The sequence below is a fragment of the Centruroides sculpturatus genome, unplaced genomic scaffold, assembly GCF_000671375.1.
Source record: "Centruroides sculpturatus isolate CEXI.00-Female unplaced genomic scaffold, Cexi_2.0 scaffold37, whole genome shotgun sequence".
NCBI lineage: Eukaryota > Metazoa > Arthropoda > Arachnida > Scorpiones > Buthidae > Centruroides > Centruroides sculpturatus.
In genome coordinates, this window is record NW_019384346.1 from 354624 (window position 1) to 381017 (window position 26394).

The 26394-nt window shown below is 29.2% G+C and overlaps 2 protein-coding genes across 5 annotated transcripts in view; one reads left to right on the forward strand and one right to left on the reverse strand.

The window, feature by feature from the left end:
• The window catches only part of LOC111635850, an 80573-nt gene that overhangs the window by 35725 nt on the left and 18454 nt on the right, over nt 1-26394 (reverse strand). The window contains exons 1-2 of one of the 4 annotated variants that reach the window (XM_023380972.1): nt 16146-16156; nt 1827-2060 (exon numbers count right to left, since the gene is read on the reverse strand). In XM_023380972.1, the coding sequence (XP_023236740.1) occupies nt 1827-2028 (202 nt within the window). In that variant the 5' untranslated portion in view covers nt 2029-2060; nt 16146-16156. Of the gene's footprint in view, nt 1-1826; nt 2061-6195; nt 6452-13611; nt 13749-16145; nt 16157-26394 lie in introns of those variants that run through there. The other 3 variants (XM_023380963.1, XM_023380957.1, XM_023380978.1) reach the window with 3 other exon arrangements.
• On the forward strand, nt 20583-23455 carry LOC111635602 (cytochrome P450 3A21-like). Its single transcript, XM_023380613.1, has 6 exons — nt 20583-20695; nt 22755-22851; nt 22915-22967; nt 23037-23133; nt 23208-23324; nt 23384-23455. The coding sequence occupies exons 1-6, from the start codon at nt 20583-20585 to the stop codon at nt 23453-23455; spliced, it is 549 nt and encodes a 182-aa protein (XP_023236381.1).

Genomic DNA, 26394 nt, shown 5'->3' on the forward strand with positions numbered 1-26394 from the left:
TATTAACTTGATTCTTTAGATATTGAAAATTAAATAAATAACATTATGTTAATTTAAGCGTACAGAAACGTTGCTGTTGTTCCAGCAAAAATCTTATTTTCACTTTACCGAGTGCCTAGTAGGTAATTTGCAGATTACCTAGATAATCTGAACATTACCTAGGTAATTTGAGAAATGGAATAATTTTCGCAGCTTTAACAGATCACCCTAGTTAATCTGCAGATTAGCTAGGTAATGCGCACATTAACGGATTTCGAGCTTTAGCAGTAACATATGCAAAAATGGAAAATAAAATAGATGGAGAGTAGATAAAATCATTGATTTAACCTTTTCAGAGTTATTTTTCTAGTTTTATACAATACATAATCTTAATCGTTTTATAATTCCAAATTAAATTACTTTATTATCTAACTATTAAGAAAAATTAGTAGTAACCTTTAATAAAGGAAAACATCATTAGCAAAGTTTTAGTGTTTATTTTCACATTCTATTTCTTTTTGAGTTATTTATTGTTATCATCTATTTTCTGAATCATACTTATAAATCTATTTATCTCACTCATTATAATCTTATGCATTGATTCTGAAACACTATCAGTTATTTCCAGCAAGTTTTGAAAACTTTCAATTCAGAAGTCTCTCAATTCATTAGAAAAAATTTAAGAGAGTTTTGACATGTTTTTTATTAGATCACATGAAAATGTAAATTACACTAATTTAATAACAAATTTGAAATAATAGTATACAACCAAAGCTTGAAAATGCTATCATCAACTTAAGCTAATCTAACAGCCTATTTTTGGACTATAATAAGAAGACTGAAGCTAATGAATGTAAACTGAAGGTAAGCAATTATGCTACTATTTTGTATTAAGATTAATAACTAGAAATTAAATGAATTAAATAATTTAGAAAATAACAGATCTTTCAATATAAAAAATGTTTCATTAGATCAAAGACCTGATTTAAAACATGATTTTTACATTTTAATTAAACAATGTTTTCTATGCCAATTATCTTTAATACGTTTACAGAAATTTTGAAATTATAAAAGCGATTCTACATCTCTCAAAACAAATAATATTAAATTAATTCTTGTAATATTCCATTGTCTCCAGAAACTATTCTTTAACTAAAAAATTTTACACATAGATATTGATCTAAAATTCTCAGTTACAGAATATAGTTTATGGAAACTTACAGTGATTTACAAAAACACTTTCATTTTTTGAATAAGTTTGAACTGTTCTAAATTTAATCTGTATTTAATCAATTTAAAACATTCATTTTACTGTTATCAAATATTTATCAATGTTACCAGATATACCATATTTGACATAAGACACAACTTTTGTTCAGAAAAAAAAAATATACCAAAAAATTTCCATGTTTATATATGAAGTTGCAATTTTTCTTATGCTAATGAATTTCCCAAATGGTCTTCAGTAGGTTACAGGTAATGTCTACCTAGCCCAACTTTTGAATAAAAATGTTAATAAAAATATGCTTAATGAACATTATTTGTTTTTTTTTGCTATAGCTAAGCAACTTTTGCATGTAATCATGTAAAATATTTTAATGGTAAATGACTTTTTTTAACCAGAATACAGTTTTAAAAAATTTGATACCAAGTGCGAAAGACAAGGGATGGCTTAAATATATTAAATATTTTATGCTGAAATGGAGGTATGTCTTATAAGCCATAAAATATAATATAATATAGTAGTAATATTGATAAATTTTTTTTGTTATTTCTTTTGGCATTTTCTTGGAAATTAATTAACATAATCTATATTAAAGTAATTCAAGTAATTTTGAAAAACCTACCTAAATCAATTTCATTATTAGCAAATGGATTAGGTCGATCAGGATGAGGTCCCTCCCAACGAGATTCATATAATAATGTAGTATATATTCCCAACTTTTCTTCCAAATAATGTAAAATCATTTCATAGTATTCTACTGGAATACTAGGAGAAAGATAAGTAGCAGCTCTTAAAAGAATTTTATTATCAGTTTTACTGGTCATGGTAGAAACTAAATTTCCTTTATTGAATATTACTGAAAATTAAAAATAATTTTATTAATATTAAAAATAAAAATATATCTTATTGTAATAAAACACATTGTTTTATACATTACTTAATACATTAACAAAATGCTTAGACATTTAAAAATTTTTAACTTATATTTCAATATTACACAATAAAGTTTATGACAACAAAATATTTATATCATTCATAACTGCTTTACTGGAGGTGGTCTCCAGTAAAGAATATAACTGTCACAATATGAATACAATAGAATTGGAGTTTGGACTTTGTAAGTTTTATTCATTTCATATTTACATCATAAATCAAGAATATTGAATTTTACATATAATATAAAGTAATAATTTATAAAATATAAGTTTAAAAAGTAAATTTATAGAATTTACTATAATGTGACAATAAGGAAACTTATAAAGCAATATAGAGCCAGTTTTGGTACAGAAATAACATCAAATGAAAGAGGAAATATCTGTCAGAGATATTTTTTGATTAGTGTAAAAAAGTAAACAAAATCCTCAATAAACTAATCTTGATCAAATAACAAAGACTTCATTGGCAAGTGCCAAATCCAACAGACGGCGCTCAAGATGGCTGCCGAAACAGGCAAGGGACTGACAATGTGTTTGTTCAGTGCCTGAGCCGATTCAGTTTCCATCGGTGATGACTACTGCAATGACCAAATGGAGAACAAATTATTGAATTTATGTCAAATTCTAGACTATATTGGCGACAGGAAATGTTGTCTTGTAGAAGGTGAAGCTGTTTTGGATGCTGGACACACCATATTTTGTGGCTTAAACTCTAACAACAACACTGAAGTTCATGTTGTTGCTTTAGGGCTAGTACGCATTCGGCGTTGCGTTAAACGCACGTTAGCAGCATACACACTGCGCATTTAGCTTGGTATTCGACCACCGTTCGCACTGGCTCAGTTTGGAAATGGACATGAAAGTAATTGCTTGTGTGTGCCTCCTCCATCGTCGCTACAAAAGGCGATGGCAGAGGCAAAGAGAATTTTGGGTGCACCCAATATTATGAGATAGACTGACGCATGGAATATTCGTGATGTTGTATCCAAAACTAAGACAATATGAACCCAAGTTTTTTAATTATTTTAAAATGTCTATAAAATCATTTGACGATGGCTGGTCTCTTTTGGATTTCATCGATAAATAGATCAGTATTGAAATGATCATTCTCCATTTGGTCATCGCAGTAGTCATCACCAATGGAAACTGAATCAGCTCAGGCACTAAACAAACAACAAGCCTTACCTGTTTCAACAGCCATCTTGAGTGCCCTCTGTCGGATTTGGTGCTTGCCAATAGAAACTGAGACCACATTGGAATTATTATTTATGAGTTCATAATTCAGAAAAAATTGTTACAAACTTATAATGTAGGAAAAACTCAAATGTCATAATAGTAGTTCTAACCAAATGTTATGAAAAAGACATTTCTTTATACAAAAAAAATACATTAGTGGAACACTTGAACAAAAGAAAGATTTTGTTCTTGGACAAAATATACTTTTGAGTTCAAAGGAAATGATAAAAAATCTTATACAATAGTTCATATAACCTAGTCAGATGCCTTTATAAAAATACTTTGCAGCTATTTCATATTAGAATTAGATAAATGAATCTAACTGATAGTGTAATGAATAAAAAGAAACATGCTAAAATTTTAGAATATTCAGAATGACTAATGAGTTATGTAAAATAGAACCTATAAAAATAGATTTTCAGCAAGATATAAAAGGATACTAAATGTTGAAGATAATCAAATATAATGTTAAAAAAAACAACTAGTTTGTTTGAATTGACTAAGAAACTTTATAAATTTATCAGTAATTTGTAAGGATAAAATAAAAAAATTATTACAGTATTAAATAAAACAAATGATAAGCTAGAATTTGCATTTAGTTTCATAATAACTAAATTTTGGAATTCTTTAAAAAATTATTGATTACTTGGTATAACATTAAAAATAGTGATTAAAACCAAATAAAATAATATTTTTTTATAAAATCAAAAGCTGATACATTGCTATTAAGCAACAGAACCTGGAAAAGTTTCTTATGGGAGGGCTGAGGCTAAAATTAAAATAGCTACATACTGGTACATAGCTTTTAAAAAGTAGGTAAATATGGTTATCAAAATCTCAGCATTTGAAATATTAGAAATTGTACCAGAAGTATATAGAATCACTACAATATAGTTTGCAGGCTGGGCTGCATTTACTACAGCCCTTATCCCACTGTCTCTAATCACTTGATCTAAGTACCTAAGTATACTAAAACACTATCTTGTAATGGTCTAGATAAGGCACAGCTAGTATTTATTTCAAAGGACAATCCTTTATTTTAGCTAAGCTATCCTTGTCCTTTATTGAAATGAGAAAGGATGCAATTTGTTCTTTATTTTCATTTTTCAATACTCATATATTGTAATGACAGTGACACATTTCTGTACAGATGTATGCTTATTCTAATATAGTCTCCATAGAAAAATATAGTTTACCATTAAATATTTTAAATTCTAAATTAAACTAAACTTTACAAATATTTATAGTCAATATGAAAACTATAATTTTTAAATCAGAATTTAAAAAATCAACAGAATGTTTAATTATTAACTAAAAAAGCATTCAATTTTACTTTTTTGAGGTGGAATGAAAGTTGGGGACCAATGGCATTAATTAATCATTTTTAAATGTCTTTTAATCCAGTCTTAAAAATCTGACAACTCTAGACTTAGTGCACTCAATTTTTATTAATGCTGAGAGTTGTTGTGAATATTTAAATTTAAATGATACATCTGCATGAATTTTTCAAATTTTTTTTATTAAATACTTTTTATTTTTAGTTATAAATAACAAAAATAAAAGTTAATTTTATCTAATTTTAATGAATTATCTAATTTTCTCAAATTTCCATTATGTTTACTTTAACAATAAGAATTTTGAACATTACAACAAAAACTTATGAAGCTATTCAACCTATAATTCAAGAATTATGAAGTGTTCATAATTATTTTATTTTATGAGTTTCTGTGAAAAGAAAAGATATAAGTACTTATTTAGAAATAGCTTGGAAATAAGTAATTATTCAGTAATAGAAAAGAGAAAGTAATTAATGTCAACTGTGTATTTTGAATATAGTGTTTATTTCTTTCTTTACCTTATTTTCATAACAAACAATGTGCTCACAAATTTGTTAATGATACTACTCTTGCTTGTGTCTATAATTTAAAAATTCCATAAACTTGTATAATGATAAATCTTTTTATTCCTAAATGAGATGTTGACAAAGTGTTTTAATACAGTAATTATAATATCAATACATCTCCTTTTAGAAATGAATCATTTTGTAAATAATTGTAATAAATTATCAAAATTTAATCATAAAGCAAAAAAAAATATTTACTCTAAAAGAATGCACCCCAAAAAGTGTCTGAGATCAAACCAAAGTTGTTCAAAGTAAACTAATTCTAATACTTTCATCATACTGACCATTAACTATGGTTAACACTTAATGTCAGTTAATATTTTTAATGCAATTTTACTCAAATATCATCATCATTATTATAAGGTTTGTTAAGCCACTTATAACTTAGTAAATTACACTTTATAATAATATAATAAAAATATATATTCTGTTTCTGTAACAGAATATATAGTTTTATTATATTATTAATATTTTTATTATATTATTTATAATAGTAACAGCAATATATTCTTCAAATGTAAATGTAGGAATTATAAGTTTACAGTATATAGTAATGGAGAAAACGTTTATATCATGCTCCTAATTTTGTTTTGTATATTATGATCGAAATGAATATAGCCTATATTTTTATAAATTTTGTATCCTCTTTGTTGTGAAGTTACCATAGAGACAATCATCGCTATTATACCGCTACTCCAATTATCTTGGAATTTACACGAAATAAACAGGTCGTGTGTATTGTCCTATCAACACAATAGTTCCATTTCGTCCATTATAAAGCTAAAATACAGGTTCATAATTATATTTTTGTAGATGGTATTTTTCCTTATCATCTTGAATATAATTAATACACATATATCTATCGAAAAACTGAAAGATCTTAAGTGATATCGTAGAGAATAAACTTGTATACTTACGAGGAATGAACAATTAAAAATCAAGTAACGAGGACAGAAGTTGTCGAGAAAACACCTGTCGGCACGTGTTCTTAAACACTTCCGGAAACGTGATCTACCGGATTTCCGTTTATTAAGAGCTAACCGATTGGTCAAGAACATTTTTTTCTAGATAATTTTAGAATAAAGAATTAACATTCGCGCATACTCTGTGCCAATAACACTAACATCCCGTTACTATGACGTCACACTAACAGTCGTAAGGAAGTAAATTTATATTTTTCTGTTTCTAATCGATGATTTCCCGTAATTCGGTGTTATATTGAGTTTAGAAAAGCATAAAATATTAGATTAACTGTATATAACTAATCATATAAAATGAAAATATTTATTTTTCAATTTATCATATAATATCTATCTTATTATAGACAATTTGACCCGAACGTCTAGACTGTGTCTAAGATAATAATTGGTAGCAAAGATATAGTTTTTGGTTGATATGCAGCACTTTTCCGAATAGATTAATCGATTATACGGATAAAATATTAACGAAGACATCATTCCAGTTTATTAATTAATAAGGAATTGGCTTTTGTTTCGATCTTGTTTACTATTTTTAAACGTCGATTCTATTTAAGACTACTTAGTTACTTCTTTCAATAAATGTCACAGATGGAAATATTGATTTGTATTATTTATTTATAAAAACGTATAATAAAAAGAAATTTTCACTCAACTAACTACATAAAAATTTTAAATTAAATCATTATAATAGTTCTACCGTCTACATTTAAAATAAAGCTATCTCATTTACTCTTAATATATTTTATATTTCTAACTCATTTCTATCTGCTCCCTTTCTCCATCCCAGCTCACTACTCCACCCCCAGTGTTACATTTTTTTTTTATCCCTCACGCCTCTCTCTGCTCTTCTATCTCAGTAGTTGTACTCCTGACCTCAATCACGTAGATGGGAGTGAAAGACAGTCGGAGTCCACACCCAACCTCCATAAACAAGAACAATATATTTTATAATTGTTCCGTTAGTATTTTTTACTGTATAATACGTCTAACTGTATTTTAATATGTACAGTACCATGCAATAATTAACGCAAGAAAAATAATGGAATTAAAAACTTAAAATGAATCGTTGCTCTTCTATTAACAAAGTAAAATAAAAGGCAAAAAGAAAAAACAATTTACTAAATTCTCATTTATTGCATATTTTTATTTAAAAAACAAGTATTCGAACACATTTAGAATCTATTCTTCTTATTTCTTTTGTCGCAAATTAAAGCAGAAGTGCTGAAGAATCTCTCTGAAACAACTGTTGACGCCGATGTGATTAAATACTTCAGAAGATAATTCCTTCAATCGAGGATACAGATTGTTCTTTTTCCAGTAATAGAAAATATTTTCACTTGATAGAAGCAAACTTTCTTCTAGTTAACTCCGAATTTCTTCTGAAGTATCCTGACTTTTTATTCTAGAACCTGCTGTTGACACCACTAATTTGGAATAAAATCACCATATTGTTTTGATGCCTTACATCAGCTTGTTTAATTTGTGCTTCTTTTCTTTAGCTTTCTGTTTGTGTTAAGTTAAATTTTTTCTGGTAAAGCAATCATCTCTAAAACTATTTGATTTTTTGTTGTTTCAACATTCTATGCATCATAGAACATTTTGAATTTTGGATCAAGCATTGTGACAAATGTGTACAATTTTACTTCTTCCAAAAATTGGCACCGTTTTTTGATGAAAAAAAGCGCAAATCATTGATGACATTTTGTATGTTACTGCGTGGAAACTTTGTTGTTTCTAGGACATTAATGATGCTGTTAACAAGAGGAATGAATTCATAAATCATTACTGCGTTTCAACTAGCAACAAATGTTGATCTGTCAAACGCGTCAAGAATATTTATCAATTGCTTCATGACATTCCATTATAGTGATGTTAAATGTACATTGATGGTAAGGTTAGTGGCAGCTAAAGTTAAGTACTGTTTGCTTCTGTTCCAGAAAACACCTCATCACATATAGTAGTGAGTTCCATCTGATGTGTTCATCTTGGACGCGATTATGTTAAACATTTGACCAGACCTGGGCTATTTTTAGTTTCGTTGTTGTTTAAAGTGACCCACGATACAAGACATTTTTTTTGCAAAATCCTTCATCATCTGTTGTTAAGAAATCCATCTTTATCACTAGTTAAAGAGAGTGAGCTAATAAGGAAATGTGTTCGAATGTACTCCCATCAAGCACAAAAACAATATTTCGTGCATTGTTTCTGAAAATACAATTTTGTCAGAAATGCCCCCATCTTTAACAGTTTGCGTGATAAAATCTGTAATATTTTTACGTGAGTGAGAAAGCTCTAAATATGGCACACACTTCAAATATTTATAATGATAAATGTAATTTGAATAAAAAAAATCCAGCAACGAGTTGCTGACTTTTCCCGTCAACATTTGGTGGCGTCATCTGTTATTGTATTTTATTTTAAAAACTTTCTATATTTTTAACTATTATAAAATGGCAAATACTTAATTTTGAGGGTAGGGATAAGTTTTATAAAAAAAATTCTAAATGCTAATTAGGAGTAAAATCGTCATTAAGTAGCCGACCCTACTAAAGTTACACACGACACCTTTTATCTTCCCGCCCCTTCGCCCTTTAATCACTAAAATTTAATAGTACTGTATCTTTTGAATAAATAACAACAAAATCTGCCTGGAAAATTTCAGAAATTTTCGACGAAAAGTACAGGAGTTATTAAGCTTCAAAGAGGGTGAACAAAATCGACCCCACATACACTCTCTAACATCCATACATATAGAAAAAAAAGTAATTTTTCGTATTTCTCGACGTTTCAAGGGTCCTGAGCTCAAAAATGTAAAAGTCTTGGGGGTCATTTTTTGACCAAACGTCATACTTTCCCTCTGTATATGACAGCTGGGAAAGTAAAAATGCGCTGTCAAGCTTATGTAGTCTGGAGTTGTGGATGTCCACATGCACAACTCCAGACGACTTTCGTAAGAGCAACGTATCCAATTTCTGACAATCATTTTTCAACTTCGTTTTATCATACAAATCAGGGATAGCTAGTCTCATAGTGTTTTAAAGGAGGAATGGTAGGCTGTATCATGATTCTAGATGCTTAATAAATTTACGAAAACGTTTATCTTTAACTACTGATATGAAGACAGATTATTTTCTCAATCAATCCTGTAATTGCTGAACTCCTTTTATCGGCCGGCTTAAAATTTTGAGTTTTATCCATAAAACTCTTCAGAGTATGTTGAACAGCTTTGCGTTTTGATGGAGGAAGTCCAAATTGTGTGTGAGAACTTGAGGGGTAAAGTATTACAGGTGTAACTAAAATATACGAATTATCTAAGTAAACACTATCAGCATTACCAGAATCACGTAAAGGCCCAGGTTTGACTGCTTGAAGTAAGCTAATACTATCGGGACGAATCTGCAAGAGAAGTCCATCAGAACCAACAGAAGAATCTGGACTAGGAGGAACATCTGCAGATTCAAGATCAACATCTTTCATTTGCACGTCAAATTTTTCCTGCACTAGCCGTGAATGTGAAGATTTCGACTGGGGTTCACCTTTCTCAGTTTTGTAAATACTTGCATGTTTTTATTTAAATGATTCCATAAAGGAATAGTTGTATGGCATTGCATATAGCATATCTGTTGCCAATTTCTAACAATTTTAAAAGTAATGCTAATTGTGCTATATATTTTAAGTACTTGGCATTCTGAGTTATAGTCGTAACTTACTAAATGGTAGCACTAATACACTTTTCCCTTTGAGTTTTGATTGAATTTAACTGTAAACTAATATGCACGAAATTTAAAAATAAAACTGAGAAAGTGCTAAAATGACGACAAAATAAAGTAAGCTTCAATGCATTAACAAATAAAGGCTGTAAAATGTAAACAAACATGATGGCCGTTCGATGCACAATGGCTTTAGGCAAGATTGTAAGTGATAAATTTTTTTGTTCTGATAAAATCATCTATACAATATCAAAATTTAAATGTTATTGAGATACAATTATCGATACTGTACTGAAATTCACATTTTCTTGCGATACAATTACGGATACTGTAATTAAATGGTTTCCGATAGAGTTCAGGATTCACACTAGCGTACAAACCACTACAAAGAGACTGAGTAGAAAATGCTTCTAAGAACAGAAAATCGAGGATATATTTAATACAAATCATACTCAATAATTTTCGATTGTACATAAAAACAGAACTTGTAATTATATATTAAAAATACTAAAAATTACATCAAAAGTTTAAAACTTGACGGAATCTTTAAACATTTCATAAAAACATCTATCTTTAATTTAAGATTAATTATGGTTTATTAATAAAGGAGCCGTCCACGAACAACTATATGTTAAATTTACGAATTGAAAGATTGAAAAAGAAAAAGAATTCTTTTCCATTCTTCACTTTTAAACTTCAAAGAAAGAATATAAAGAAAGTAATAATATCAGACTAATATATTCCTTTACCTCAATTATCAGATAGAAAGCAATTGCTAACGTGTAACGCTTTATAAATGCCTAATATATGACGGACAATAAAATAACATTCTTCTCTTCATCATCATAAAAGATTTTTCTAAGCTCTCTCCATTATATTATTACAAATGTGCTATTTCTTTCAAAATTTAACAATATTTTGGGCTAGTTATTTAAAAGAATATAACTTTATCAGCGTACTTTTATTCAATTTACATTTTAGCAAAACATTTGGGTAGATTTTTGATACAGCGTAATTAAAAAAAAGTTATACTTATGTAAGCTATCATAAACAGAAATTAAAATATACAAAAAAGATATACGAATTATTAAATTATAAATAAAAATATTAAAATTAATTATTATAAATAACATTTTATTTCTGTAGCACCTGTATATTTTCTGAATAAATTGCATAAATTTTGAAAACTTACATTATAATTGTAATTATTTTAACATATTTTCTTTTTGAAACCGTGTCCTGTTTTATATTTGTGGCGTAATAAACACTAGTATTGAGTTTTATTCTAAAGACACATGGAAAATTTGCCATGTGTCTTTAGAATAAAACACAATACTAGTGTTTATTACGCCACAAATATTTTAATACAGTCAAAAATAATAATATATCATATAAAAATAAATTAAAAATTACTTTATAAAGTATATTCGTACGATTGTGATAAGGTGCCAGTTTAAGGGACGGAGGGCATTTAAAATATATACTTATACCAGACTTAACTTTAGACCAGCCTTCAGACATTCTATTATATAGTCTAGCTGTATTAGATTACTGACTTTTTGATGTTTTTGAATGCACTTTATATCTGTTAAACCCTTTTTAAGTTGTTTTTATTGGAAAAATTGCTTCTCCACTTAGAAGGAGAACAGATTCAGTTTTTATTCTTCTAAAATAGAAAATCGAATTTATGTACCGGTACGTCATTCTAAAGAGTTCCTTACGATAACCGAATGGTTAAAAAACGTGAGACAATCAGAACATCGCATTTAGGCCTATATGTAGCTAAACTAATCATTTTTAAAATCAACTTCTTAATTTCATACTTTCTTAAAATAATTATAAAATTTCAAAGCTTAAAACTTCTTTTCCCTATTCCAATACATCTAATCACCAACCTTAGACATACAAAAAAAAAAATTTAAATACGTAAAATAATTTTTTAAAATTATATGTGAAATACACTGTAGAATGAAACCTTAAACTAATTTTTATTATAACAATATTATGGTATAATAATCTTTGTTTTATGAATAGTAAGACAACAACAAAAGAAAAAAAAAACACTTTTAAACATTGTCTTATTTTTATATATAATTTCATTAAAAAATATTTTGCATAATACTAATTATTGTATATTTTAATCGTATTGAAAAACGATTAAATAAAATGCATCTTATGACAGGGATGGCAGGCCTTTTTGAGTTCACTTGCAGTGTAATAGGCATAATTATTTTTCAAATATCCATATAATAATTTTTAAAAGAATGAAATGAATAGACTTTAATTAACATGAATTTAAAAAATCTTATTGAGAAAAGAATTATATATTGATCTTCACATGAAATTATTATATAAAAACCGTAATTAAGATAATTTCTTATTTATGTAGTAAAAAAATTAACGAAATCGTATGATTTTCTGCGTGCCAGGCATTTTTTCCGACGTATCACTTTGGGTTCGCGTGCCATGTTCTATAATATATATAGATAAAGCATAAATAGATTATTTATACTGTACTTTTTACACCATTAAGGTCTACTAAGTTTGGACTATTGGAGTTAGTCAAAATAATAGTCCAAACTTCTAAACGACTTGTTCTATGACACAAACTTCCAAAGTCAAACAAAAGCACTTGTTTGATGTAAGCTAGATTATCCTACGTTATCCTACCATACATCAAACAAGTTATTTTGTTCTCTTGATTGTTTCGCAATATTTTATTTTGCATTAATTTCATGCGAATAATTTTGAACGCAAATAATATATATACATATATATTGATAGACTACATATGTATGATGAATATGTGCATCATACATATAAATATTTGTGTGTACGTGTATGTTTCAATATATTTTATATTATATAATTTTTATATTTAATGCATAATATAGTATATATAATAGTATATATATATATATATTGTGCGTAATATTAGTTCAGAAGTTGAAGGCAGATTCTTCAATTATTTGAGTTGTTTCTATACGTAATCACATTTATTCCGCTACAAAGAATTATTTTTCAATTAAAAATTTAGACACTATTTTAGTTTTAATTAACGAATTTGTTCTTGGCTATTTTCAACTTGCCCTAAGGAGATAGTAAATAATTGAAAAATAATCAATTAAATTTTGAAATTGCACACATTTTATCTTTTTAATATTTTTAATAAACAAGAATCTTTCGTCATATTTCTATTTTAAGTAAATTAATTTTTTTTTTTTTTTACGTTTTAAATAAGCAAATATTATATCAACAAAATATAAACTATTTGTTATAATTTTCTATTTATTTTAGTTTATAACCTTAGGTTCTTTAACATATTTAATCTATTATACGTATTTTTAATGTTATTAAATATTTTCTACAGCGTTAGAACTAAAAATATTGACGACTAAATTTATATAATATATAAATTTAACAAGGATGGTTTAATTTCAACTTGTCTAGAAAGAATATACATATATCAACACCTAACATTATTTTATATAACAACTATTAGTTTGCCTCCAGGCAAACAGGAGGAAGAAAAATTGACATCTTTTTTTCATCAATATATTGATAATTCATATGTGTATTGATTATTCCGATTTGTTTCAAATAGGGGAAATAATTTTAAAAAATTAAAACATTAATCACAAACCTTTAAACCGATGTCGAAGTCTAGATGTAAATTGCTAATAAAAGGAATTAAGCGTATCAATCAGCTGTTTCACGTGCTAGCCATGTGTACAATGACGTCATAGAGAACGTCAAGTAAGCGCGTTCCTTTAATGTCAGTATATCGAGAACGAGGTCATCACTACCGGTAACCTAGACCAACTTTTAGTTTTTATAACGTAAGATTAAATGGAAATTTTTGAGAAATTATAATATGAAAATTAAAATTTATTATAAATATATTCTTTATATGCATACACAATGATTAATGTTTTGTTATTTTATATATTTTTTCATATGTGGGATTGTCCATAAATTATGTATACTTTTCAACTACCATCTCACCACCTGTAACGCTCCGTAACGCTGTCGCACAATACCAGACTTAACTTTAGACCAGCCTTCAGACATTCTATTATATAGTCTAGCTGTATTAGATTACTGACTTTTTGATGTTTTTGAATGCACTTTATATCTGTTAAACCCTTTTTAAGTTGTTTTTATTGGAAAAATTGCTTCTCCACTTAGAAGGAGAACAGATTCAGTTTTTATTCTTCTAAAATAGAAAATCGAATTTATGTACCGGTACGTCATTCTAAAGAGTTCCTTACGATAACCGAATGGTTAAAAAACGTGAGACAATCAGAACATCGCATTTAGGCCTATATGTAGCTAAACTAATCATTTTTAAAATCAACTTCTTAATTTCATACTTTCTTAAAATAATTATAAAATTTCAAAGCTTAAAACTTCTTTTCCCTATTCCAATACATCTAATCACCAACCTTAGACATACAAAAAAAAAAAAATTTAAATACGTAAAATAATTTTTTAAAATTATATGTGAAATACACTGTAGAATGAAACCTTAAACTAATTTTTATTATAAATATACGAATTATCTAAGTAAACACTATCAGCATTACCAGAATCACGTAAAGGCCCAGGTTTGACTGCTTGAAGTAAGCTAATACTATCGGGACGAATCTGCAAGAGAAGTCCATCAGAACCAACAGAAGAATCTGGACTAGGAGGAACATCTGCAGATTCAAGATCAACATCTTTCATTTGCACGTCAAATTTTTCCTGCACTAGCCGTGAATGTGAAGATTTCGACTGGGGTTCACCTTTCTCAGTTTTGTAAATACTTGCATGTTTTTATTTAAATGATTCCATAAAGGAATAGTTGTATGGCATTGCATATAGCATATCTGTTGCCAATTTCTAACAATTTTAAAAGTAATGCTAATTGTGCTATATATTTTAAGTACTTGGCATTCTGAGTTATAGTCGTAACTTACTAAATGGTAGCACTAATACACTTTTCCCTTTGAGTTTTGATTGAATTTAACTGTAAACTAATATGCACGAAATTTAAAAATAAAACTGAGAAAGTGCTAAAATGACGACAAAATAAAGTAAGCTTCAATGCATTAACAAATAAAGGCTGTAAAATGTAAACAAACATGATGGCCGTTCGATGCACAATGGCTTTAGGCAAGATTGTAAGTGATAAATTTTTTTGTTCTGATAAAATCATCTATACAATACCAAAATTTAAANTTTGTTCTCTTGATTGTTTCGCAATATTTTATTTTGCATTAATTTCATGCGAATAATTTTGAACGCAAATAATATATATACATATATATTGATAGACTACATATGTATGATGAATATGTGCATCATACATATAAATATTTGTGTGTACGTGTATGTTTCAATATATTTTATATTATATAATTTTTATATTTAATGCATAATATAGTATATATAATAGTATATATATATATATATTGTGCGTAATATTAGTTCAGAAGTTGAAGGCAGATTCTTCAATTATTTGAGTTGTTTCTATACGTAATCACATTTATTCCGCTACAAAGAATTATTTTTCAATTAAAAATTTAGACACTATTTTAGTTTTAATTAACGAATTTGTTCTTGGCTATTTTCAACTTGCCCTAAGGAGATAGTAAATAATTGAAAAATAATCAATTAAATTTTGAAATTGCACACATTTTATCTTTTTAATATTTTTAATAAACAAGAATCTTTCGTCATATTTCTATTTTAAGTAAATTAATTTTTTTTTTTTTTTACGTTTTAAATAAGCAAATATTATATCAACAAAATATAAACTATTTGTTATAATTTTCTATTTATTTTAGTTTATAACCTTAGGTTCTTTAACACATTTAATCTATTATACGTATTTTTAATGTTATTAAATATTTTCTACAGCGTTAGAACTAAAAATATTGACGACTAAATTTATATAATATATAAATTTAACAAGGATGGTTTAATTTCAACTTGTCTAGAAAGAATATACATATATCAACACCTAACATTATTTTATATAACAACTATTAGTTTGCCTCCAGGCAAACAGGAGGAAGAAAAATTGACATCTTTTTTTCATCAATATATTGATAATTCATATGTGTATTGATTATTCCGATTTGTTTCAAATAGGGGAAATAATTTTAAAAAATTAAAACATTAATCACAAACCTTTAAACCGATGTCGAAGTCTAGATGTAAATTGCTAATAAAAGGAATTAAGCGTATCAATCAGCTGTTTCACGTGCTAGCCATGTGTACAATGACGTCATAGAGAACGTCAAGTAAGCGCGTTCCTTTAATGTCAGTATATCGAGAACGAGGTCATCACTACCGGTAACCTAGACCAACTTTTAGTTTTTATAACGTAAGATTAAATGGAAATTTTTGAGAAATTATAATATGAAAATTAAAATTTATTATAAATATATTCTTTATATGCATACACAATGATTAATGTTTTGTTATTTTATATATTTTTTCATATGTGGGATTGTCCATAAATTATGTATACTTTTCAACTACCATCTCACCACCTGTAACGTTCCGTAACGCTGTCGCACATATACAACCTCAAAATTACGTAACACATATCCAGTAGCGTCACTAAATTAAATATATTTATAAAGTTATACATTCACGTATGTCTGACCGACCTGTAACGGCTCGTGGCTGTATCATTTGGTCTTTTTCCGACTAAGAGATATATTTTCCGATTGAAATCATTATATTTGACTTTTGGATGGGTGACCTACCCTTTATACTCCTTTATAACGACTCCCCCTACTCATATCCTTGATCAAAGTATAGCTTCCCCTTGATTGTATTAACGAATAATACACAGTATAGAGTGCAGAACGTTACATTATTTTATCAATTACATGTATAACGTACAAAGCAGTAATGTAAACATTACGGTTATCTATGCAATACTTCAGAAACAAAAATGAATCATTTTGTTACGCAAAGATTGAGACCCTAGCATTGTAACACCCCCACCCATTGTAATACATCGTTACGATTACCTACATACTCACCCACCTATACCTGCGTTACATAATTTATGGACAGCTTTACTTCAAATGTATACATATACTGTACAGTATAAAATGTATGCGTGTGCTTCTGTGTATATGTTATATGCGTTTATATTATATATAATTTTATTTATTTATATTTAAATATTAATGTTGCATCATATAATAACTTATACATGTTATATTTAACTTTAACTATAGTCGATGTGCTATTTATATATTCTGAGTATATCAATTATTATCAGTGTAGTATAAAAGAAGACAGTACCAGATTAGTATAAATATTATGCTCTATTATAGCTTTGTTAAACTTGTTATCACATTATTTTTTAAAATATCTTATCGTAAGTTAAGAATAAATATCATATTTGTTAATATAAATGTTTAAAATTGCAAAATCAATGACAATCAGAAATTCTAATGAACTAAAGCTACTCATTAATTTTGTATAAAATTAATCAAATATATATAAAAAAATGTTTATCTTCTTTCAATGTTTTACAAAATTTATTTATGTGGTAATTTTAATCTTAATGGTAGGATTAATTATAATTTTAAAATTTTTATTAAATGAAGAGTACAAATCTGTAGATACTGAAATTGCAACGATAATGGCCATTGTAATTTCACCTGAAATCCATCCAAAAATTTTTCATATCACATTTGGATATTTGTAGTTTACACGTGATAAACAGATTAAATAAATAATAATAGTTATTATTTTTGATTCATTATAAATAATTAATCAAATTTTTATTTATTCATTTCTAATGAATAAATAAATATAAATGTTTTTATATGAATATTTATGTATATACAGTACATTACATATGTTTAACATATCTATTTTTATTTCGTTTTAATGAATTTTGCATAGTGATTTTTGCCTATTATCAATATTTCGCAGTGATTTTTGCAGTTTGAACCGAGACCGAGACATTATTAACTGTCTCATCTCTAAATAAGATATTTAATTTCTTTCCTTCCTTAATATAAAAGAATTTCCTTTTTAATTTTCAGGAAAATTTAATTATCACTCACCGAAAATTTACATGAACGTCTAGACTCTAGAGGTAATCTTTTGCACAGTTAACTTAAACTTATCTTTGAATAGAGCTATGTTATTACATATATTATGGTCTATATGCATATAATATGATGCTGAAAAACTCAAACTCAATTGTTATTTTTTCATTTTTTATCAATTTCATTTTAAAAAATTTCATTTCTTGAGATATTGTATACCACTTAATTATTTTAAGGAAGATTCCAAAAAGGGGGACAGATTATCTTTCGACTGGAGGTACTGACGGATGGGAAGAAAAGTGTTCAAAAGCTGGATTTTTGGCCACCCCGTACTAATAATATATGTATGTTTGATAATATAGTATTTATTTATATAATACTCAGACTCATATAGTCTTGTTTCGATCCATTCCATTTGTGGTCTTCCTCTACATCAGGGGTGGCCAACCTTTTGCATACCATGCGCCAATTTTTTGATAGACGAGTTCAGATGCGCAGTGGCGTACCGTGGGTGTTAGCCGCCCGGGGCGGAGAAAAATTTCGGCCACCCTTTAATCAGGTATTTCAATTTAAAAGATCAAAATTCAGTTGTGTGAAAAAAAATTAATAAAAAATGCGGTGGTGGTGTAGTTACCCGTACAAAATAGTCCCGTTTGACATTAGTGGCATACACGATTGCGAATGTATCGTGAATCGTAGAAGCAAAAAAAAAAAAAAGGTCAACAGGTGTAGCAGTCCAACCGACTCGTGGACTGTCCGGACGGTAGCACTGTCATTTAGACGCCTATGCACTGATCGAAAATAAACATACATGCATACACTGTAATTTACTATGTGGAGAACACTCATTTTATCTGTAAAGTTGATTGCAACGAATTGTGCAACAAATGAACTTGCCAAGACAGACTATAAAAAATTAATTTTCTATGTAATATTCTTAATTGCAAAGAAGCCAAATCTGGCAATGTTGCTCAGAACTGACTAAAGCGCCACTTGTAATCGTCCAATGCGCCAAGTTTGGCGCATGCGCCACGGTTTGGCCACCCCTGCTCTACATCCTCTATACAGGGTATATCAGTACAGCGGTTACAAACTATCAGGAGAGATAGAGTACACCTAGACGATGGGAAATCACATAGCAATGCATGGTCGGAAACGCTTTCCTGGCGCGGTAGTGACGACACAAAACACAAGAAAGGAAGGACACGAACAGGTGAGGAAACATGTTTATTATTCTTAGTACAGCAAAAATCAAAGAAGATGCTCGAAATTACGACCACGGACAGTGATGCAGGCCTCACATCTCCGGCGCATTGAAGATCTAACGTTGTCGAAAATACCTGGCTTGTCCCGACCGTCGTTTGTTTTATTGTTAAACTGCTTGTAGTTCTTGTAGAAGTCTTCTTCAAATCTAACTTATATAGAATGTTCCTATTGAAATGAAAATCGGCCCGACTGAGATAATGAACATTAGTGATGTACATTTTATAAGGAGTTCTTATGAAACATTAATAAGGTAAACTTTTATAGGAAATATTTAAAAGAAATAGAGTATGAGTCTAATTCCAGAACTATACGCAGAATGAAGGAAAAACATTCTCAGAAACATTGAAGCTATCGACATCAATATCTTACGTAAGTTTCAGTTTGACGATGATTACGCGGATACAAAGATACATAGAAGCACAAAGACACCACTTTTGGCATCTTCTGTAAGATTAAATACTGTAATGTTAAAATAAAGTTATAAAGTTTGCAACGAGTGTCTTTTATCTATATTCATTTGTATCGTTTCCAGTGAGTGAGGCCGATTTTGCGTGGATATTGGTCCTATATTTATTGTGTAGACCAGCGTTTCTCAAAGTGGGCGATAATGCCCCCTTGTGGGCGCTGGAGGCTTTCAGGGGGGCAGTAGAAGGCTCAAAGAGAATTGGGGGGCGTTAAGGAAATATAGAGGGGCGACGGCAGAAATTCTATATATAAAAATTTGACGGAATATATATAAAATGTTGACATTTTATATATTTTTTATTTTTTATTGAAGGTCACAACTTGAATATTTCTAACACATTGACTTTTATTTTAGCTCAGCGTTTCTCAAAGTAAGCAATAACGCCCCCTTCTGGCGCGATGAATAGATCTATGATAGAGGCAGGGTATTGAACGGTGACCAAAGGCAAAATTGGGGCTGATAAGAGGAAACATTGCGTTTAATGGTTTCCAGATGATGAGAACAATGTACAGTAAGGGCACAAAGTGTGAGATTCATAGAAAAGTTTTCCTAAGAATATTTCCAATCCTTTTCTCACACAAGAGAAAATGGGTTAGGGGGCGTTGGGTATAACTTTATGGAACAAAGGGGGCGGTGGATCGAAAAAGTTTGAGAATCACTGGTGTAGACTATATATCGGGTGATCGTAATTTAAATATTCGTTTTCAACATTGTCAAGAGAAATATTTATAGTCCAAATGCAACCTAATTTGGTGACATTTCGGTACATGTGAAAGCATTTTCTTTAAAAATTTAGTATTAAAACTCGTCATTATGGCACTTTTAGCGCAAACAACAAACATTTTATGTGCTGTACAAGACACTCATGCTATACAGAACTTAGCGATGCACGGGATACTGCTCAATGTAGTCTCCATTTTGAAGGTGTAAACGTGAAGGCGATTGAACAATCCGTTAAACACATTGGTAATTGGTTCTTTATGATGCTTCTCACATGTAGTGTGATATCGTCTTTCAAAGCTACCAAATTTGCTCATGTCCTTGATAAACCTCACTTTTTAAGTGCTCACAAATGAATTTTTTTTTTAATTTTATTTTTGCACTTAGACGAATTTTAGTTGGCCCTACTATTTCTTTTTTTAGGAAAATATTACTACATCGAATTTGGTTGTATTTGGACTGTTATATACCTATGAACAGCGTTGAATAGACGTACTCTAATTACGAAGTACTCTTATAATCATCCAGTATATTGCTGTATAGGCTATACTGTAGGTTATATACTTTATGTTTACATGTATATGTTATGTACTGTTATGTAATTAAGTGTTTAAATCGTTTTATTTAGACTAAAATTATTTAAGTTTATAAAAAGATCTTTAAAATAATTTTTAAAAATAAGAAAATTAAAACCATATAATAAAATAAATTTTTATTGCTCATTTAATTTATCATCTAATTTATAATAATACAATCATAATATCTTTTTTATTTTTATTTTTTTTATTTGAAAAATAAAAATGTAACAAATTTCTATAACTGTTCATATATGAAATATTTTCTAATAATCTGATATTTTTATTTTATTGATTATTTAGCTTTTTATTTCTCATCATGATCATCAATCAAACATTCAAAATATACGGACCACTTTGCGATATATCCGTTGTGCTCGACTGTAGTTGCGTAACCATTGTTTCTAATTCTTTCAATTCGTCTGCTGATTGTTCATATTTATGGGAAACGAGCTTTCGATGAAAATGTATCGCAAATGCAACGAACAGTAAAATAAATGGAATCAATAATGCAATTCCAGCTAAAGCGGCATACGTGCTAAAACTTACGAACTTTATCCAGCATAAAATTGCAATTTCCATTAGAAATAAAAAAATGCCGAAAACTGTTGAAAAAATCCAAGAGGCTTCTATATAATAATGCATAGTCTCGTGTGGAGATTCCGAAACAGTTGCGAAACCATTTATGCTTGCTACTGCTTCGATGTTTGGCAATATACATGTAGATATCATTAGGGCTAACAAATGTACAGAAACCAAAAGAGTAGTACAGATACTAAAAATAATGAGTAATCCATTTGGTAAGTCATCGCTTATTTGAGCCTCGACCATAGCCACCTGAAATTAAATATATAATAATTTATAAAATGAAAATAAGGAAATCATTTTATATACTTTAATTTTTTATTAAAATATATAAATAAGTTTTTGGTTTTATATGTAGTAACACACTAAGTCTAACACTGCATAATTCAGATCAGTTACATTCACAGAGTCACACAGATAAATATGCATATTTCAAGAAATAATTAGTTTGTTTATTTATTACAACATTGTGATTTTTTCCAAAACTTAAACTATGGGCCTACGATGGTTTTTAAAATTAGAGAGGTTGCGGTCGAAGTTTTCATCTCTAAAACGTGAACGTCGAACGTCGAGCACCGCTATCTTGTAAGCAGCGCTCGACGTTCGACGTTCACGTTTTACAGATGAAAACTTCGGCCTCAACCTCTCTAATAACGGTTTTCTTCTAACGCCAAGTGTTATATTTGTAAAGAAAACCCTGGAAATTTCACGTGGCAGCTCATTAATCGGCGCGAATCAGCAACCAACTACCAGAAGTTTTATCCACTCAGCCATTGGTGAGCAGTTTTCATTGGAAGATAACAAGATTTAAACACGAAAAAACACCAATAAAATAATAAGTTTTATGAAAACAAATGATATTTTTCTAAATTTTCCTATATTTACTGATTTCCGAGAAAGGAATTTCAATGCCTTTTATTTTTAAACCTTGAAACAGTAGCCTACTTAAAAATTACAGCAAACTACAATTAAAAGATAAGAATTTAGATATTTTAACTTCGTATCTTTCACTAATTACATTCGTATTACATTAATTAATTAACTTCGTATTACATTAATTATTAAAATATAATAATATGAATATTTATAAATTAATTTCTTTTAGTTTTCTCACAAAACACTTCGATTATTGGTATAATCTTGGAATCCCCGAAGTACCTCCAATAATTTTTACAGGTTCAAAAGGCTTAGATTTCAGAACTGTAAGTCTTATATTAAAATTTAATAAACTTTACATGACGTTTTATTCGAATAATTTGTTGCAGCCAATGGGAAAATTAGATCAAAAATGGTACGAAAAATACGGCAAAATTTTTGGGTAAAATATTTTTATACTTAATAACGTACTAAAGCTATAAAACTATTTAAACACTTGATCTTATTTCAGTATTTATGAAGGTTTTACTCCAGTTCTTATGATAGCAGAACCAAAGTGGATAAGGAATATTTTAGTTAAAGATTTTCAATACTTTGTGGATTTAAGAGTAAGTTATTAATTTAGAAAACAAAATATACACTTATATATATCATTATAGTCATTACAGTTATTTTAATTTAGACCCCTCTATTTGTCGATCCTATTATAGATAGGATGCTTTATGTACAAACTGGTAAAAAATGGAGACAAATGAGAGTGTTGATAACTCCTACTTTTACTTTTAGTAAAATAAAAATGGTAAGTATTATTAAAAAATATTATCTAAAATAAGATTTTAATAACATTTATCTTTTTAGATGACCAATTTAATTATTGAATGCGCCCAAACTTTAGCAGAGAATTTGTTTGAAGTTGCTGAAGNCTTTTAGTGGTGTCTTGCCTTTGCACATCATACTTTTTCTGTTTGCAATAGAGTCGTGTTGGTTATCTATCTAACTCCGTTCGGGGGAAACTTTTGGTCGAAGTAACGTGACTTCCGGTTCATATATAGTTATGGTCAGAGGGAGGGAGGACAGTGGAAATTTATAGATCTACAGTTTATCAAACTGCAGCTCAATAATTTCTTTTATAAACACGATATTTACGAGAACATACTTCCCAGGTAGTTTATAAAATCTGTTGAAAAAAAATATAAATATAAAAACAATTATTCTCGCATTTTGACAGGATTATTTTTATTTAAACAAGTTTTATATGAAGACTTTAAAAAATTTTTTTAAACTCTTTCCACCCTGAAGGCACTAAGAGGACCTTTTATAGAAGCCCATTATGGGTTCGGCCAGGCCCACAATGAGGCGGCCGGGTGGTGAGAGACGGGGCACGAACATATCCGGACGGACCACCCCCGAAAAATTCCCGGGGAATTTTCGATCTGTCTGGATTCTATTCCGGGCCCCGCAGGGCGGAAGAGACTACAAAGGACATCTTACGTAAGAATTCATCACATTAAGTGACCAATCTAACACTTTTTAAAAAATTCTTTATACTATAATATAATATAATAGAAAGATTAAGTACGAAATAATCTAATACAGTAATATTAATGTTTGGTGTTATTTTTTGCCCGGGCAATGCTGGGCTTATCTGTTAGAGCCTGTACACACTAGGCGTTTTTCAACGCGCGTTAAACGCGCGCTTTTAAACGCGCGTTTTAAAGAACCAAGAGTTCTACATAGCCGTACACATTCAAACGCGCGCTTTTGGCCAAGCGCGCGTTAAACGCGCGTTTATAGATTTTTGTTAAAACGCGCGTTTTGCGAGCGTTAGCCGAGCGCTTTGAGATATATGTGCTGCCATGTTACCATACATGTGATCGCGCGTTTTCCCGGCGCTTTACGGGCGCTTCTAGATTTACGCCACCATTTTGCTGTATATTCGATCGCGCGCTTTTGGGTAATATCTACTTTTATAATATGGAGTAAGTCGTTAAATGATTTTATAAACATTCTAAAATAATTAAAAAACTTGAATTTATTTTGTCTTAGTTTTGGATACAACGTCGCAAACATTTTATGCGTCAGTCTATCTCGTAATATTAGGTCCACCCAAAATTCTCTTTGCTTCTGCCGTCATCTTTTATAGCGACGATAGAGGAGCCACACACAAGCAATCACTTCCACATCCATTTCCTAACCGAGCCAGTGCGCACGCTCCGCTAAACGCTCGTTTAAAAACGCCTAGTGTGTACACAGCCTTAGGCCCTGTACACACTAGGCGTTTTTCAACGCGCGTTAAACGCGCGTTAGCTCGGCGTTCGACGAGCGTTAGTTCGGCGTTTAGCACTGGTTCAGTTTGGAAATGGACGAGAAAGTAATTGATTGTGTGTGCTCCTCCATCGTCGCTATAAGGCAGCACATATATCTCAAAGCGCCCGTAAACTGCCCGCAAAACGCGCGTTTTAACAAAAATCTATAAACGCGCGTTTAACGCGCGCTTGGCGTTTGCGTGTGTACGGCTACATAGAACTCTTGGTTCTTTAAAACGCGCGTTGAAAAACGCCTAGTGTGTACAGGGCCTTAGTTATGATATATTCAACGTTATGATAAATGATTTAAAATAAATATGAAGAATAAAACTGTTCGTCTGAATTCCTTGCAGATGAATTCAAACTTGTTGACATTAGCATGTTTGTATGAAATTAATTCATAAATGTTTGAAATTAAAAAGAAGTAAAGAAAAGTAAAAAAGACAAAAAAAGTAATCGATTGAAAACAGTATGAAAGATAATTTTTAAAATTCAAATTTGAAAACATTTAAAATAGATTTTTATATATTATTTTACAACGTGTATTTTTCTGATAGTTAAAAAAGCGTTCACGTTATTTTCCTGCATTTTTATTGTTTATTTATGCGGAAAAGTTTTCAACTTTATAGACAAATCGAAATAGAACCGATTATATGTTGGGAAACGAACTGCGTTTGTGTACTTTTATCTCTCGTGTAGGATTTCTCAATTCGTATAGAAAATGCAACATCATATTCCATATTAAAATCGGTGGAGAAACTATTTGCATTTACATTCAATTATAATAATAGTTAAATTGTTTCGTTTCATGCTTTAATTGTATGATCAAATTTGTTTTGTTCTCGCATTTTCTTAGGGGCAATTAAATTTGTATTATGTTATAAAAAATTTGTATAAAATTTATACAACATTTTATTAAGTAATTACAAAATGTTTGTAAGTTAATTAATTTATAAAATTTGTACATATTTCTAGAATTAAAAAAATGTTTGCTTATATTAATATATTATTTTAATTGAAGACCTTGGGCAAGAACATGTTAACTCACTTTTTTCAAGTTTAGTCTTTAATTTGTAGCCTAATATTTAAAAAAAATGTTTATCTTGATTCTTTAAGTGTTTACATTCTTATGTAGTTTCAAATAGATATAAATTAGTTAGTAAAAATACATTTACAACAATTTATTTTAATTCATCAATTTATATATGTAATAAGTAATATTATACGATATTTGTTCCACCTACCACAATATTTTCCAATCTTTTTCTAATCGTAGAATCCAAAACCGGTTATTTTTGCGGCATCTCATACTTTTTTATCACTGTAAAGTTATTACACTTTTAGTCAGTGGCAGACCTATATTTTTGGTATCCTGAAACTTAAACTGTTATGGCGGTCTCTTTATCTCTGTTTTGGGGATCTAGCCTAAGAACTAAGTCAAAGTATTATTAAGCAGTACATAAACGAAGAATTTGCAGATTAAACTGCCAAAATGTAGGTCATAAATAAATTCGGCCAGCCCCAGTGAGCCCTTGGTGCTGGGGGTTTGGTCTCCGAGAAAAT